General features: G+C 29.8%; 1 protein-coding gene and 1 long non-coding RNA gene across 6 annotated transcripts in view; both read right to left on the reverse strand.

Annotated features, from left to right (window-relative positions):
• Positions 1–18,451, reverse strand: part of LOC115234626 (GTP-binding protein Di-Ras2) — a 93,906-nt gene that overhangs the window by 55,436 nt on the left and 20,019 nt on the right. For 2 of the 5 annotated variants that reach the window (XM_029805830.1, XM_029805829.1), the window contains exons 2-7: positions 17,398–17,443; positions 16,957–17,111; positions 14,940–15,185; positions 14,317–14,517; positions 13,845–14,007; positions 13,448–13,772 (exon numbers count right to left, since the gene is read on the reverse strand). In XM_029805830.1, coding sequence (XP_029661690.1) covers positions 13,742–13,772; positions 13,845–14,007; positions 14,317–14,517; positions 14,940–15,185; positions 16,957–17,111; positions 17,398–17,420 — 819 coding nt within the window. In that variant the 5' untranslated portion in view covers positions 17,421–17,443 and the 3' untranslated portion in view covers positions 13,448–13,741. Of the gene's footprint in view, positions 1–5,081; positions 5,118–13,447; positions 13,773–13,844; positions 14,008–14,316; positions 14,518–14,939; positions 15,186–16,956; positions 17,112–17,397; positions 17,444–18,184; positions 18,316–18,451 lie in introns of those variants that run through there. The other 3 variants (XR_003883942.1, XM_029805831.1, XM_029805827.1) reach the window with 2 other exon arrangements.
• On the reverse strand, positions 284–825 carry LOC115234627. Its single transcript, XR_003883943.1, has 2 exons — positions 659–825; positions 284–337 (listed from the first exon to the last, which is right to left on the reverse strand). It is a non-coding gene; the product is annotated as an uncharacterized LOC115234627 (long non-coding RNA).

Genomic DNA, 18,451 nt, shown 5'->3' on the forward strand with positions numbered 1-18,451 from the left:
CGTAAGAAAATTTCTCCTCTGAAATGACATAACATTCCATTTCTCTAGCAAAAATTCTACACTCACAGATTTATTAATAAATCACGCAAGCTCTAGGTTTTGCATATGTCTACTATATGTCCAAATAAATATTATTTAAAATAGTTAGACAAAGTGGAATCTTAATATACTGTTCTAATGATTATTATTAAAATAGCAAGTTTTTACTAAAAATAAAAATTAATTGCACTTATATATAATTAAAGATAACTGTTTCCAACAAAACATCGATGATGATACGTACCTCTACTTGCGTTCCTAAGGTGGGCCAGTCTCCAATGTTCGTAAAATCACTTGCCTATTGCGTCAAATGTTATATTATTAAGACAGTATAATACATTAGTGACGTAAGTAAACAGGTACCTCGTTATGCAATTTTTTTTACATTTTTTACACTTTTAATATTTTTAAATAAGAAATATACACATGCAAATATATTATTTTACGCGCCATAAATGATATATCTAACTTAATATATCATAGAAATTAAGAGAAATTATATCTTTTAAGCTTATTATTTATTATACAGTCATGCACGTAAGCTATAAAATTTATTATCTTCCGAGATAAATATGTACATGTTTGCGCACAGATGAAAGAAGGTAAAAATATTACATACGTTTTGATTAACTCTTCTTCTATCTCTAGGAGCTCTGATAATTGTGGGCTGAGCACTCTCTTCGACACCATTTTCTGCACAGCAAAAAAATCATATTTACATATAAAACTTATTCTATGCGCAAAAGTTTTGCATCCTTAAATTTTGTCACAATTTAATAAAAAGAAGAAAAGAAAACGATACAACAGTTATACGAAGCAGTTGTATGTATTTGTTTATTATATAAGCATAAAGATATGAAATACAAAAGATATTAATAACACAAATTCATATATATATATATATATATATATATATATACACGGAATCTCTCTGTAACTGAAAACACCGGCGCACGTAGAAAAACAACGTTGAAATAAACAAAACATACAAAGAAGGACGTGCGCCAGGATATACATACATATAATAACAATTTTCATAAAATATCTCGCGAAGTTGACACCGGGGCGTATCCATCGTCTATTTCTGTTCGCGGTGCATGGGGCTTCATCTCATCGTGACCGTCGCGCGCGACAGTTACCTTATTATTTATTGCATCATAAAAGGTCGTAAGTATATGCGACGACAAACGCGGTGCGCTTCATCTCGGGTAGGAGATTTTACTTTCATATGCGAATGCGGCGCTCTTCGCCCATTTTCGCTATGTCCGTCATATTTTTGAGGAGAAAACTCTTTTTTCAAATTTTCTTAATTACTTTGTATATCGTCGCTTTATTTTCTATTGCCCCTTTTTCCGCATTTTATACTAATCCCTGAAAAAATAATTCGATATATTTGTTATATCAAATAGAGCATTAGAAAAGACTTCTCTCTCTCTTTCTCTCTTTCTTTCTCTATTACATAATCATGTAGCTTCTGTTCTTGATCCATCCATTTGAAGTAAAAAAAGGAAGAATGTTATTATATATATGTATGTATATATATGGCCATCCAGCTTTATATTTCTTTGCATTTACCGATTCTGAATATTTGCACCGTATAAGGTTCGTTGTGCGAGAAACGCGATTATGTAAATTACATTGAGCATAACATAAGACTGCCGCGCATAACAGTAATGGTGAATCGTTTTCCGATTCAATTCGCAAATGATCATCACAGTAGCTCGCAGTTCGTCGCCTCCGACGAACCACGATTGCTCGTTCAATCATAAAAATTTTCGTTACAATTCTCCACATGTATGCTCAATGCACTTAAAGCAATATTTATCCACGTTAACGCGATCGATAAATGTCGCATACTTTTTGAATAAGAAATAACAAGTAGGCAATATTCTAGATGAAATTATAATGTAATACATATTCGGTCTGGTAAGCTGGTCATTTTTATTTGTTAAAAAATATTTTCGATCAAAAATGAAGATATCAATTTGTATTGTTTACATTTCAATATTTTAATTGTTTTACAAATGCAATGTATCAATCATATAGAGAGATACTATATTCTCTCTTTTTTTATGAAAAAATTAACTTTTTATATAAATATTTACAAATTATTGTGTTAACATTGTAATATTAAAGATAAAGTATAAATGTAAAAAATATTTAATATCGAAAGCGTAACGTCAATTGTAGCGAGGCTCACTTCAGTATTAAATGGAATTTCGAGAGATGTCCAGAATATTCAATTGTGACATTTCTCGAAATTTCACGGAGATAAATTCTCGGCAGCTAGACATGCGCATGAAAGTTTCATGATTTAGAATTTCTATTAGTTGGTAAAAATTTATATATAGAGTATAAATATTTTTTTAATAAAATCATTATAACTAGAAGAAAAATTCTAACGCAATTATATTATTACAAATCTTCAATAAATCGTCAATAGTCGTTATATCATCAATAGATTTTATAACAAATAATTAATATTCAAAGAATAATTTGAAATTATTCTTGGCTAGTTTTGTATTTCACGTAAAACAATAAAGAGAAAGTAATCTGTTAGGCGTCAAGTTACTTAATAAATAATCGAACATTCTTAATTAAAATGCCTTATAGAAACAGATTAATCGATCAAAAATGCATGTTCGAAAGAATGTTTTACGCTGGAGACGAAGGAAGATAATTTCGTACTCGCTCATTCGTAGAATTCATAGAATATGAGTCAAAGGTCTTGTCGAAATGCAAGCATTTCTGCTAGATTTGCTTCCAACAAGTGGTTCGAGCCATTAGTTTCTCTAAAAGCTCGCGAATATTGATATCAATAATTCATATTTCGCTTTCCGTAGAGAAGTGAACGCCTTGTTAGAGTTTCCATTATTGTTCCTTGAAATTGTGTCAATCATTTATGGATATTGACTGTGTTACAATTTATACATTTATTTTGAAGTTTAAAAAGTAAATATCTTTCTAATTGATAAGATTTATATTAAACTTTCAAATATTTGAAGGAAAGACTTTCACACTGACTTAATTAGATTCGATTGAAGAAAAAGATTTTCTTATATTTATTTTTGCCAGCATTATTTAATTCTCTTAAAGTTGAATAATCTAAAAGTATGTATCGCTGTTCTCGACATTGAAAAAACTTTTTCTTTAAGTTTTCTTCTTACAACATCCGCGTGATTAAAAGAATATAACGATTCTCTCGGGCATTCTGTACAGTAATCTCGAAATATATTAGAGGATTCCTCTTTGAAAAATTCCATGCGTGTTGTCACAGCGAAGAAAAAACATTATGAGAAAGAAGAGAAGCATACTAACACATGATATATCGCTGATTAAAAAGAAAGAAGGGAGAGACAGCAATTAAAACCATTTTCTAAAGTTTCGTAAAAAAGATGTATACTCGGGGGTCATCCTAATAATTCTAAAAACGCAGGCTTTGACAGGAAGATATCGATCGACCGTACGCGAAACTCGTTCTCGAGTTTAATTATTTTCGCGCGCATGCGAGTCCCGGCAACTTCCTTGTTCGTTGCGGGAGCGTGATGTCAATAGCGGGCGCCGTCAACCTTCGTGGTTGAAAGCCATTAATTTTAAAGCCACGTCGGAATGCTTATCGGCGAGAGCGAGAGAGAGAGAGAGAGAGTTGGACAAGTATGAAACGAGCAGACCGGTAGCGGTATTCATGCTTGCGATACGAACGAACGGTCCTGTTTTAGAAACGGTTACACAACCGTCGGAGAGAACATAATAACGATCCTTTAATAATATTTTACACGTATATTAACGACACATGTGGTACTCTTATAATCTTTTCATATTGTCCTGCTGGCTTTTTTAGATTATTATTATACACGCTCAGATCGAACAAGAAATTTCGAACGGATTCTCTCTTTCAAGAGAGAGCGTTTATTTCTTTTTTTCAAAGATAATAAAATCGCAAATAAAAATTTTCAACTTTTTTGCTTTAATTCTCTTGATGATGGAAAGCATTAACGTGAACGGTCATGAGGTCTTGATTTTTTATAAGCGATGTCGATTCGGATTGAATACGATAAGCCTTGTTTGAAATGTTGCATGTTGCTTTCACACTTGATAAAAGTATTACAACGAATAAAATACAATGTGAGATAGTGTCTATCCATTAAGCTCGATGAAAACGGTACAGTCAATTTTCTAAATTGAAATTTCGAAGCACGCTCGAAAGCTTCCGTCGCATATCCTAATGCATGTCCTACTCCCATCCCGTTACGGTCCGTCGCACCTTGGTTCCCGACCAACGATGCGTAGTTCTGGTGAGCGCATTGCACGTGGCATTTTCTCCATAATCCAATTGAAATCAAAAATTCGAGTGAATCGACCGATGTCAATTTCCGTTAGACGCACACGTGGGATTCAATCTCGGAAACGCAAACAGCCCGTTTTATGATTCGTGTGTTTCGCTATATGAAAGATCTCTGGACAGTTCTTTACTATTTACCGAGTAAATATCGCAAAAGCGATCAACGAGTACTCGATTACTCGTCTGCATACGAACAAAATATAACTATGCGATTGTGAATTCGACAGCGATAGAGTCTCCTTGAAAATTAATTATTCGAGATGACGTTATATTATTTTTAACGATGTGTAAAAAGAACAAATATGTACAGGAATCGAATATAGCTAGCCTATTGCAAATAATACGGGAGATTTTTATAAGAAATATTTATCAATTGTTTTCGAAAATAAGAATTTTCTTAGAAGATATTAATTTTGAAATTTATACATTGCTTTAAAGAAAAAATTCCGAATTTTTAGCTCATAAATTCGTAAACTTTGTAATTTGCCTACATTGACAATTATTATATAAATTCTTTTGAATATATAATTATTGATTTCTAATTTTCTGAATATATCCCTAAAAAACTCAACTAATTAAAATAAAACTTTGGGTTTATAAATATTTTCACGTTATAATTCAGAATTTTTAGATTTTAAGATTCGGATAAGATTAAGATTCAGTGCACAATTCCTATATATTTAATTATTTCGAAACTTACCTTTAAATGCAAAACGTTCCGTCGAGAAACTTGATCCTGTAACAAAAAAAGACCAAATTAACAAAAATGTTAAAATAGTTATTAAAAATTATCATTATATCTATTTGAGAGACATTTTATTTCATTTAGCTTAGCACATCATGTCATTAGAACAAAGCTATCACATCTATTTAAAAAATTGTTCTTTGAAACTATTTTTTATTTTTAACGCATGATATTCATAATTTACGAAGAAAAACACGAATGAAAAAAGTAAATTTTTCTCATTTTTCTTATTTTCTACAAATTGATAATACAACAAAATATAATATATAAAGAATCATCATAATATTAAAAGTAAGAGCAAGAAAAGAGAAAACGATGTGTTGTATGGGGTCTAAATTACGTAATAGAATAATGTCCAGATGTTTTGTCCGGATCCGACCGGTGTAAAAACTGTTACTGGAAAAAAACAATGTGCTCTCCTGGAATGAGCTCGTGGATCAAACGGAGAAAAAAGCTGTCCCGCGATTTGTTCGTAAAACAATGTTCTGTTTTATATCTCCGAGAACGCTCCAAGGAGCGATCGTGTAGGTTGATTTTTGTGAGTGGGTTCTTCGAGAGGGGATCTTGGGCAAATCGAGCGTGAAACGTTGCTTTTTCAGACGAACTACACGAGACGAAGGTCGAATGCGCTGCCGATGTCAGATGCAATCATCGTGAAACGAATCCTCTACGAAGGGGAGCTTTTTATCTTTTTTTTTTTTTATTCTGGTCTTATGTATTTTGCAAGCTTATTTCGCATATGATTCAATTTTAAGTCGATTTTTTAAACAAATATTTATTTAATTCAGTGTTATCGTTTTCACAATTTTTTTTATATTGGTAAATTATATGGCAATATTATATTCATTTTGATAAAATAAAATAAAATAAAATTATATTTGACAAAGTTAAATTAAAATTTTAATTAAACGTTTTACGTAAAATTTATTTGAAATGAATTGAATATTTATTATAATACTTTTAGCAAGATCTCTAAAGATTTATTAAAAGCTGCTTTATTATTCGTAGTTTATAATGTTTTTCGGAAAGGTTATGCAAAAAGATTATTTCGTAAGAGATATTTTGTTTCTCTACTGATCGTTTATAAAAAATTCAAATACGAGATATGTGCACATATAGCTTAATGTATAGTTTATAAATAGTTAAAAAAATCAATAAGTTACATGAAAAAAATGTATCAAGAGTATATGACGTAATCTGTAATTATACGAATAATCATAGCGTTAATGAAAATGTCTTGCACGAATAATCTGACATTTCACAGACAGTCCTAGCGAAGGAGAAATTTATTCTGAATTGCTCGCCAAGCGAGATCTTGTAATTGCGTCCCGACAATTCAATCTAAATTAACAGATGTCATAAACATTCTCAGGATTGTTAGTCGCAGCTTACCTTTATCGCGGAAAACGAGAGAAAAATTTTGCCACCGATAAAAGAAAAACTGCTCATAATCCAATGTAATTACTATGATATTATATGCTTGGCAACATAAATTCTGCAAAGAGTACAAAATGTTACTTAAATTTATTTGCGATATTTTTTCTTTGTAAACTGCATAAATATTCTTTGAATTGAAAATATAAATATTTATTTCTGATCAAAAAATTCTGATATGCGAGTAGCTTATCTCTTGACGATCATCGTTGATTGAGATACATCACAGTGTATATTTACTGAATCTCTATTATTTTCCATGGCTGTGTAAAGAAATATATAACGTTAGTTAATATTTGTTAAAGTTATATTTTTATGCAAATGTAATATATATATATATATATATATAATTTTTTAAATTATTTAATGATATTTTATGATTACATAATTAGAGAAATAATTTATTTGTAATTATTTATTTATTATTTCATTATACTCGTATTTCCATTATTAAGCGCATGCGCTTAATAATGGAAATATATGCATAATTCTACCTTATATATTCCTGAATACTGTCGATTAATCAGCGATAACATTCAATTAACGCCATACCCTTGCTTCCTTGCTATGGTTGATTTTCTGACATCGATTAGTACAGCAGCCTTGTCTATCAAGTTAGTGCCTGCTCCGCTTAAATTACGCTTTTATTGGCACGTTCTCGTTTTCAAGGCGGAAACATATGACATTCTTGATCGCCATGATCGACGAACGAACGCTTCTCTGAGTATCCTCCTGTGTTTGAATTAATATAGTATCTGATATGTAACAGTGCGCGGAGATCTTATCTTAAATTAGTACATGTGTGTCATTATCAATATCACGTTTCTTCCAGGTAAGATTGTTAGATGTTATTACATAAGAAAGATTAAAAGATTGTAGGTAGAAGATAAGATTATCTCATTGGAATAATTCTGAATATTATCGAAATATAAATCTCATATTTTCGAATATATACTCTAGTTATAAATTTATTAACATTTATTAACAATTATTATAAAAAATTTTACATCACATTTTAAAATCTATTCTAAAAGTAAATTTAATCTAATTAAATCACGAAAATAAAATTAAATCATAAATTTTTATTTTGAAACTGTGCTGCTTTACACATTGTATAAAAATTTATTTATAACCATTTCGATATCGGCATTGTCCAGATAAACCTTGTCAAACGGAGGATGTCATTTCAATTAACCAATAGTGAAAACTTCATTATGTCGATATTCGTTATAGTCGGGTTCTATTATGCTACGTTTGATGGGTATATTGAAACAGTGAATATATAAATCAATAAGCTTCGTTTTATATACGCGATCGCCAGTATTCCCATTCTCTCTCGTACGCGGGCGTAACGCATATATCCCTTTGATTAAAAGAAATTCCAACAATTAACCAATAAACAATACACGACAAAACTCGGTTCGGGCACTCGCAGCGTTTTTTCCATGAAAGCCTCTCACAGAGAAGAGGGTTAAAAGGGTCTATTGATTTTCTCTCGTAGTCGTTGTTGCAAAGCTCGTACTGTATAAGTTGACATTGCAATCGCATCGCGCGAGAGTTTTCCATCATTGTGTATTGCACCATGGAGAGATGTGCATCGCGAAAGCGTGATAGAGGAGAGAAATAGAATGGAAAAAGGATGAAGAAAGATGTATACGTGATGCGGTCATCGAGAAGAGACGAAATAGCGCTAATACGACGACAATGAGGGATGCTTAACGCATGGTAGCTATTCTAAGCATTCGATGTATCTCTCAGCTCGTGGTTATGTAATTATATTCTCGATGACGCGTGCTCGATATAGCGCGCGAGATGGTAATACGAAAATTATATGCATCAGGGATTGCAGCTCGACACGTCGTCGAGCTTAACCGTGGTTTCGCGGTGGGCGCGTTTCCGGTCACCCTCCTTCGATCGGTTTCGGTCTTATCCGCTTCGATCGAGATCCCTCTTGAATCATCGAAGCGAGGACTTGCTTGCTCTGTCGGCTTGCTTAGTCTGTAATTCGAGACGGACCAATCCCACTGATTGCGCTGATGAACCTTCTACTAACTACGTCCGGTTGATTGCATTCCGCGATCCCCGATTTAAAATCACATTAAGAAAATGTCAACCCTGCGAAAATTGCAATTAAGACGATTTGGAGACGATCTATTTATTGCAAAAAGCTTATAAAAATTGATCGTAATTTGAGTTTTTAAATATGCAAAGATCCAGCATAGAGAAAACAGAATATGATTAACGAACGATCTCTAACTTCTTATGTGTTGAAGAGATATTCTTCATGTATAGTATGTTATTCTCTTTTATTTAAATCCTTGATTAATGTTAATTTTAATTAAGTTTTACTAAACAAAAGTTTTTATTAATTAATTTTTAAACGCAAAACACACTCTTATTATTTTATCTAATTATAAATATATTCTGACAAAATTTTAATTTATAGATTAGAACTAAACAAATATTTAAATGAAAATAAAATACTAAAAAGTTATGAACAAACATGATGTGTCCAGATTTTTATTTAAAAAGAAATCGCTTTTTTCTATTAAAAAATCACGAATGACAAAAAAAGTACTGAGAATTTTGCGTATTCTGTTAAATAATATAACTTTGCCACAAAAAAGATAAAAAAATAACAAGTAAAAATAACATATAAAAATAATAAAATATGAAAATAATACATATAAAATAATACATATAAAAATCAGTTTTATTTGACAAGCGATCTTCGAATAAACGTCCACTGTAAAGTCCGAGTGATCCAGTCTCTATTAACTTTAATGAATAAAATGCGGAGCAGAAAGTCGTACCGAGTTTTTCTTTTTTCGCAAAGTAGAAAAAAGCGCTCAAGAGTCGATAAATCAATCTCAATAAATCTTTTTCTTCTTTTTCTTTTTCTTTACGAAAAAGAAGTTCCTTCATATACACGAATTTATCATCATAAAAGATTACCTATACAAGCGCAATTCGGAGAATGCGCAATGTCGAAACCTATTAGAAATTTCAATATTCGTCCATTTACTCGACTATTGAAACTTCGCAATTACAGTTTGGTCATCACAGGTTTCTGCATGAGAGCAAATTGGAAGGCTTTCCAGGAGTCAGGAGAATACATAACAATGCTCCGATGATTTTATGTACAAAAATCTTTGTTTAATTAATCTTTAATTGATTATCTGCGTTGGCTGTGTCGTCAATGTTTCGATTCTATATTTTGATATTCAATTCGAATCTATCTGGATGATCTGTTTCGTCATATAAATTGCATCGCAAATAATCAAAAGAATTAAATGCAAAAACTCCACAGCTTTTCTCTTCATCGTTTTTAATTTATTTTTATCATCTTGTTATTTTATGATATATGTATATGTGTATGTGTGTATATATGTATGTTTGTGTTTGTAATTTATAGTCTAACCTAAACAAATTAAAAATTAAAAATTTTTCTCTATATAAAATAAAAAATTATTTTTTGAGTAATATTAATAATATAATATTATATATTAAATAAAATATTATATATTATATTTAACTCTCTCTCTCTCTCTATTCTTTTAATTATGTTATAGTCAATTTAATGCCAAAAAATTAAACTCGTTCGTAATTGGTAATTGAATAAAAATACGAAGCACGCCTATAAAAACTAATAAATAATAAATTGCTCGGTAATTAAACTTCGACTTTTTTACCTCAGATCATCGTTAAACATCAAGAAGCAATATCATTCTTCTCAATGCCTCCAGTTAAAAATTTTACATAACTATATTTAAAAATAAACCTAATTAAGTATATATATATTAAACTTGCAAGTTCGTTTCTTGTTCAGTAAAATTAATCATTAAATTATGTAATATTAACGAGTTTAAATAAAGCGAAAAATGTATGAAATAACAGCTCATTTATCGAAATTAATTTGAAATGCAAGAAACACAAAATAATATTTATTCTCTCTAATGCGTTAGATATTTTATGACAAATTGGTTGGCACATGGTGGTCGTTTTTACAGTATGTACCGTATTGTTCTTATTATCATCTTGTTCCGCGATAATATTCGAGCGTGCGAACAATTTCATGAGCCGCATCGTCGCGTTATTATTTCTCGAAACGCGATCATTCCTTTTGAACAATTAATGTGAACGATAATTAACACACGCGCTAAATCAACTTTCATGATTAATGATCCGTAAGCGTATTGCTGAAATGGCTACTTATTGAAGCAGATATTTCACATGATTTACTCATTTAAAGTAGAAATCGAAGTAACAGGAGATTTGCGAGAATAGAAATTATAAATTATTGTTTCATGATACATTTACCGATGAAAATTAATTCCAGAGCTTGAATTCGAGTGTATTTCGTATCGCGTGTTGAATTTTTCACCGACTTAAATGTAAATTGCCTACAATTTTCGAAATGAGAACGCGAAATGATATATAATTTACTAGATGGAGTGATTCACATAGAAATAAAGATACATGATACATCGACTATTTAACAAAAGGAAAAAATGCATATATTTCACAGAATCAAAACTCTGATCTCTTATAATTCGGAAATTATTGTGATATATTCATCTATTAAAATTTTTATATCAATCTTCTTTTTTAGCTATTTATGATAAATTAATTAAAAAATCTATATAATCTGTATTTATTCCAAACGAGCAAAAAACTATAGTAAATAATATGTTGAGAATTTTTTTTTTGTTTAAAAATCTTTATATATCTCTATATATCTAATACAAATATTTATACATTCTATGAAGCCTAAATCCAATTGTATATATAAGTAGATTTATTATATGATTTTAAAATATTACATCAAAAATAATTCTTTGTATCAAAGAGATAAATGTAATATGTTAGAAAATAATTTTGTATAAAAAGCTTAGCTATTAGATGTTTCATTCTATCCTCTATATAAATTTTTTTTCCCTTTCGCATTTTATATGTTTTCTTCTGTCGCGAATATACAAGGACGCCAATATTGAATTTTTCTATTCGGCCTTGTTACGTTCAATGATACTTTTGGTTATTAATGCATTTCAATATTGAACAGACGGCATTGCGCGAATCCAACCGCGCAATGTCTTGAATATCTGCCGTTGCATAAATATTGCATGTTTTAAACGAGGTAAAAATACCTTGTTTTATCATATATTTTTATTAGTGGCATTTAACTTTGACTTCTATTAATATAACATTATCTCTTTTTTTCATTCCATTTTAGAATTATTAAGTATAATTAATATCTTTCATACAGTGTGTATTATTTTTGCTGATCGCTAGTTTCCGCATTTTCTTCCATTTCTGTTATCGTCAATTTTACATTATATTAGTCTCTCTAATAGCTCCAATAATAGATTAATGACGTTGTCTGCATACATACACATACCGAGAAAACCACTTATTCAACGTAAGCCACATGATATTTTAAACTGAGAAAATACAAGCGGCGCGTATCAAGTAAAGTTCGATTTTGTGTTTACGTGACATTTTACGTTATATCATTCGATTGCTCAAGGAAACTCAATTTTCGAGAGTTTTATATTTTGAGAACAATTCTCGTATTATGTACAAATATAATTTCAAATAATACTACTTCAAATGATATACGTTGTAATCTAATAGTTGTTTTGTAAGATATCGATAAATCTTTGAATTAGAGCTTTTATATATATATTTGGACAATGCAAAAAGAAGAGATAAATGAGGAAAAAATTTGTAGCCGAACAAATTTCAAAATGTAGTAAAGAAGAGTTTGAAAATTGATGTACGGGTATAAAAAGAGAGGAATGAGAATCATGAGACAGAAGCAGTTTGTAACGTATGTGACCGGAGGGGTCAGCAGTGCGGTGACTGCAAAATAAATCATTCTGAAGGTAGTTTTATATATTGATTGCGAGAAGGTAACTCGGCCAGTAATGACATGGACGGTCAAGATTATTAAAGTAACAAGAGAGAAGTGACAGATCACCAAATCGTACGTGAATCAAATATGATCGACGTGTCTGTTAGATATGGCGAGGATGGAAAAATGCCCAAGGAAATTCCTTTATATCCCTCTCCATTGCTTTTCTACCTTTGATTCAGAATTTTAAATTTTCTGTCTCTTGTATAAGACAGTGTGACCTGGTTACTAATCAATCTGCGTAAAGCACAGTGAAATGAGTAAAAAAAGTATTGTCTACGTTATACAAGTCTTTGAAAAAACTCGTCCATAAAAGATCTCAGAGTTCAAACATGTTATAAAAGCTTTTGAAAAAACTCGTCCATAAAAGATCTCAAGTTCAAACATCTACGAGAACTATCAATTTATTCGAGATTTAAATATTTAGACTATATATATTAATAAAAAACTAATGATAATATATATTAGATATTTAAGGACTCAAAAAGATAATATCTTTAATGCGACGATATGTCTTGGTAAACATTTTTACAATCCGCCGATGTAATTCCGATATACTAATACTAATAATATTTCAATAATCATATCACATAATATTAAAATTTAATAATGCCAAAAAAATTCATCTATTTTGAAATTACAAAAAGCATTCAAATAAATTTTTGGAAAATGTAAAGCAAATGTTTAGCTTTCTTTGATAATATGAAGTCAAAAAAATTACTGCTTATTTTTCATAGAAGCCATAAGAAAAGATTTTTTAAAAAGCTTTTCGCGCGAGATAAAACTAAAATAAAAATTCGAGATATGTTTATATAATAAACATATTTCTTATCTCTTCAACGAAAGATTATTTACTTTTTCAAATAAAAGCGATTCATTTATGTAATTCACTATTTACTCATGGAATCTCGACAATTGGGAGAGTATTTATGGTAACAATTCCAAATCGCTAATAAGGTAAAATCATCGCATCGTGACAAAAAAACTTTATTTGTTACGCTGAGTTTTTACAAATCTGCTCAAATCTTTTCTTCTTTCAAGCACAATGGATCATAATCCATCGAGATTTATCATGACTGGCCTTCTGCAGAGCCGATATCGCATTACTTATCGAAATCACGTAAAAAAGTTCTTTTTATCAATGTATATATTTATTATTACAAATATATTTAAATAATTAATGTATGTATGTATATATATGAGCTTCTCTGCTAGTTATCTGTTAATTATGAAACCATATTGTCTTCACCTCAAAAAGAAAAGTTCTCTAATCGACTATTAGACAGTAAGTACCATTTCTGCAAAGAGATTGAATTTAATTATTAAATCGTGGTAGTAAAGAAAAGAGATCGAAAAAAAATTATTCTTACGTTTTCTGATTTATATGTGGTCCTAGATAAGTGTGATCATTGTTTTTGCAATAATCGGTGAAACGCAGATTCATGAAACAATTTGGGCATTTGGTGATCGAGTATCTTGTTTCATTCCTCACGGCATCGGCATACCATTCAATTGCTTTAAAGTGACCACACCCTAATGCACAAAAATATATCATGTGGAATCACATCCGATAAATTCCAGCAATACATCCTGCTTTATATCATATGGTGCATATTCGTATATTACAATAAGCGTTAAATGTGATCGCGTCTATATTTTTAGATTTGTTGCAATATTTGTGCACAATTTTTATAATAGACAAACATAAAAATCCCACATTATATTTTTCGAATATAAAAATTTCTTAGTATTGTTAGGATTGAAATTTTCAATGGCAATATTTAATACTAATGCAGAAAAAAAACTCTGAACGACATTTAAGAATATAATAAGTTGGATTACATTGTATATTTGGTGACAAGCAGCAGCCAGGTTGCGGTGCCACTCCAGCGTTGCCATAAATATTGAGTGTGCCTACTTCATTGATGGTGCCGTACCCATTGCCATCCGTGTAAAAAATATCGGTCAAATTTGCGGTACCGGGATTGATTTGACAACCCTTGTACATGTCAGTATAAAAGATGACACCCGCGGGATCTAAACCTACATTCATCAATACGTGTAATATACTGTGTAGTATTCTAATTTGTATTATGCAGTCGTGTGAGTAAACTGGCTTTTTTCAGTTATAGATAGTTTCGAAAACAAACAAATTTATATATGCAAAATATAGATATCGCGAAAATACTTATGTACGTATGAATACATTATAATCAAACAGATTTTGTCGTTGAAAGAAAATGCGTTTTGTAACAAAATCTCACAATTCATCATGAAAAACAATCGATTGAATCTTTCGTGAAATTTTGAGGAAAATAAATTTGTTTAAATTAATAAAATACTATAACCAGAAAAAGTTCGAGTTTAAATAAGAAAAATATAATAAGAGAAAATGAAACATCCTGTCAATGTCTTTTAAGGACATCCACAGACAAATGTAATTAAAGTTTTCTTTTGTAACATACCCGTGATATGTAACCAAGACAAATTAGTATATGTTGCGATACAACCCGCAATATGAGCACCCATGGAATGTCCGATGAGGTGCCATGCTTCTACATTGTATCCCCTACTCTTTAACTTATAGAAAGTAGTCGCGGCGATTTTTCCGATTGCAGGTGTCCAAAGAGTAACATCAAGACTAATATTTTCAGGTTGTACTCGGGTCCAATCGAGCAATGCAATGGCAGAGGTATTTTGCGAGCAAAACGCTACAGAATTGAAATATTGTATGTCAATATATAAATAATTTGGTTTATTGGTATATTAAAATTTATGCATCTATAATATATTGCGCGCACATATTTTTTTAAAATAAATTTTGTGTATAAATATACGCAGTCTTAATAAAAAACGGAGTGACTTTAGTAATTTATAAAAGAATAGATTATTTCTAATATATATGTATATTAATGGTCATAATACTTCGGCGATTCAATCATGTCATTCGATTGTGCCATTGATATATGCAACTTATTGTTAATAGCGTCACAAATTAATTTTTCTATTATGTTTTTACAGTTTATTCTGCGTTAGAAACCTTTTGTATTAAGTCTCACCTGTATAAAGCTGAATCCAATGAAGAAACATCGGTAAAAAAATGTTATTTAATTAATAATTTTATAAAGATTTTATAAGAATTTAAAAAAGAAATTGATAATTAAATAAATTAAATATAAATAAAAATAAATAAAGCATAGGGAAATACGAGCCATGCGTAGTAGTTGGGGCGCAAAAATAGTTTATTTTAATGTGTTAATAAACAGCACAAAGCGTACGTTTCGATCCCATTCTTCGGACCATTTTCAGCGCAATTTTGACAAATACAATACAAAATTCACAAATGAAATAAATATATAATTAAGTTCAAGACGGTCATATAAATAAAATTGGTGAAAATAAATAAATAATAAATAAAATAAATAAAATTGTAGTCCCTCATATCAAAATGTAAAATTATGCGGCTTAACTTCCGTTGTAACATACGCATCTTTAATCAGTTACGCTCCACAGTTGGAAGGTCGGGAAGTAAGAAAGATTTTTTGATGTAATTAGAGAGCAATATAAAATAGAAAACGGAATGCTCCATGTGTCAGGCAATAATTAACTAAGTATGTGTCTAGATAAATATACTGCTAATTGCATCAAAAAAATCTTTCTTTCTTCCCGGCCTTCCAACTGTGAAGCGTAACTGATTGAAGATGCGTACGTTACAACGGAAGTTAAGCCGCATAATTTTACATTTTAACATGAGAGACTACAATTTTATTTATTTTATTTATTATTTATTAATTTCCACCAATTTTATTTATATAACCGTCTTGAACTTGATTATATATTTATTTCATTCGTAAATTTTGTATCGTATTTGTCAAAATTGCGCTAAAGATGGCCCGAAGAATGTACGCTTTGTGCTCTTTATTAACGTTAGAATAAACTATTTTTGCGCCCCAATCACTGCGCGTGGCTCGTTGCCCTATGCTTTATTTATTTTTATTTATAATTTATAAATAAATTAAATTGATAATAAGCTTTTCCATGCTTGTTTCCCAATATTGTGTGATTTTTTAATATTTCATAACAACATATAAAAATTGCGATATTATTTGCGATTTTATCTGGTCATGATATTCAATGATTGAGTCGCTTATTTATTATAATTATTATAGATTAATAATATATATTAAAGTATTAAAAAAATTTATTATGATTTTAATTTTTAAACGTTATAGTTTTTTTTATTAGTATTTAAGAGTGTGATTTACAATAATTTGTGAAAAGTACTGCAAAGTTTTGTATATATATCAAGTATATATTTATAATAACAATGTGTGACAAACTCAATTTTTTTTCTATAAAAATATTTTTATTGAGAATTTATGATTTCTATAATTAAAGGCTTTTCATGGAAAAATTCACATATAAGTTAATATTGGACGATGCTACATGTGTATATAAGAAGAATTTATTATTAACCGATACCTGATATAATGTTCAGCATAGGCTCTTTATTTCGGTGATATCCGTGAATGAAAATAGTAGTTTCACGTTTACCTTCACTTGTCAGATTGTATGCCTGCTCTATACAAGTTAAATCTTGTATGAGACAATCGGTGGGTATCAGATTTGTAGCATTGCTGAAAAATATGAACTACTTATAAATGACATAATTAATTGCTTCTTTTTTGCAGAGAGAGTAGAAAATAAATAATAAATCAACTACTTTCATAATGTATAGCATTGTTAGTTTTTCAAAAAAATTTCAAACATTTTAAATTATTATTGAAATGTTTTATTTAAAATAATATATATATATAAAAACTCTTAGAAATAAGCATGTTATTTCTTCTCCAATAAGCACAAATCGCAAGCATAACATTATTAATATTTGTATATGTGTGATAAGATCACATAAATAATTACCACATATAAAAAGACAGGAACATTTTTTGGGGATCAACATCTGCATCTATAAAATTATAAAATTTATCGCATCATGGTAAGGTTCTATTACATTCATTACTGACATTTTACACATTATTTATAAGGTCCCGAATTTAAATGTCAAAACTTCGGGAGCGTGTGGAAGATCAATAAATTAACAACAAGAAGAAAAGTCTTTAGGAGATTTGCACGTTTTTACTTCGTTTTGGAGTAAATCGCAAAATAAAGCAAACAAGAAAGTTTTTATCAAAAAATTTTTGTCTCATGGTAATTTTCGACAAAACCTAATAATTTTAGTGTTGTTTCACGTTTTTTGGTGGAAACTATTTTATCTTTTTTTTTCGATTTTTTCCAAAACGAAGTGAAAACAGGAAAATCTCTAAAAGACTTTTTTTTTAGTTTATCGATTCCTCACACGATCCTGAAGTTTTAACATTTAAATTCGGGACATCCTGTATAATCTAAAAATTTAAAAATTTTGCTTTTTATAATAACATAATTATTTACAAGTTTTTTAGTCAATAATGCAAATAATATGATATCTTCACATGCGTGTCACATGTTATTTTTTTCGGAGTTGCTTCTTCGGAATTTGGAAAAAATTAAACAAAAAGAAAATATTGTTCGCGTAATGCCGAAAAATATCGCGTTCAACAACAACAACGAAGATATACGACTACGCGTTGTATAACGAAAATATATTTAACGTAAATGAAGAAGATTACGATATCATGTATATCATGTATATCAATCTTCGTATTATTACTTATCACTAATGTTGCAACGTTAAAGATGCAAACTAGAAGATAGATGTATGCACATGTGTTCCAAATCATGTCGCAAAATTGTTTTATTTCGACTAATGAATGACCGTAAAAAAGTCGTATAAAAGATATAACAGCACTTATATAAACTTTCGAGATCTGCTCTCTTCAATGCTTCACTCACGACTGCATGATGATACACGCCTACTGATATATATATATATATATATATATTCCGGCATATATTATAAATATAAGATATTATACAT

The sequence above is a fragment of the Formica exsecta genome, unplaced genomic scaffold (assembly GCF_003651465.1).
Source record: "Formica exsecta isolate Colony F162 unplaced genomic scaffold, ASM365146v1 scaffold201, whole genome shotgun sequence".
NCBI classification, from domain to species: Eukaryota; Metazoa; Arthropoda; class Insecta; order Hymenoptera; family Formicidae; genus Formica; species Formica exsecta.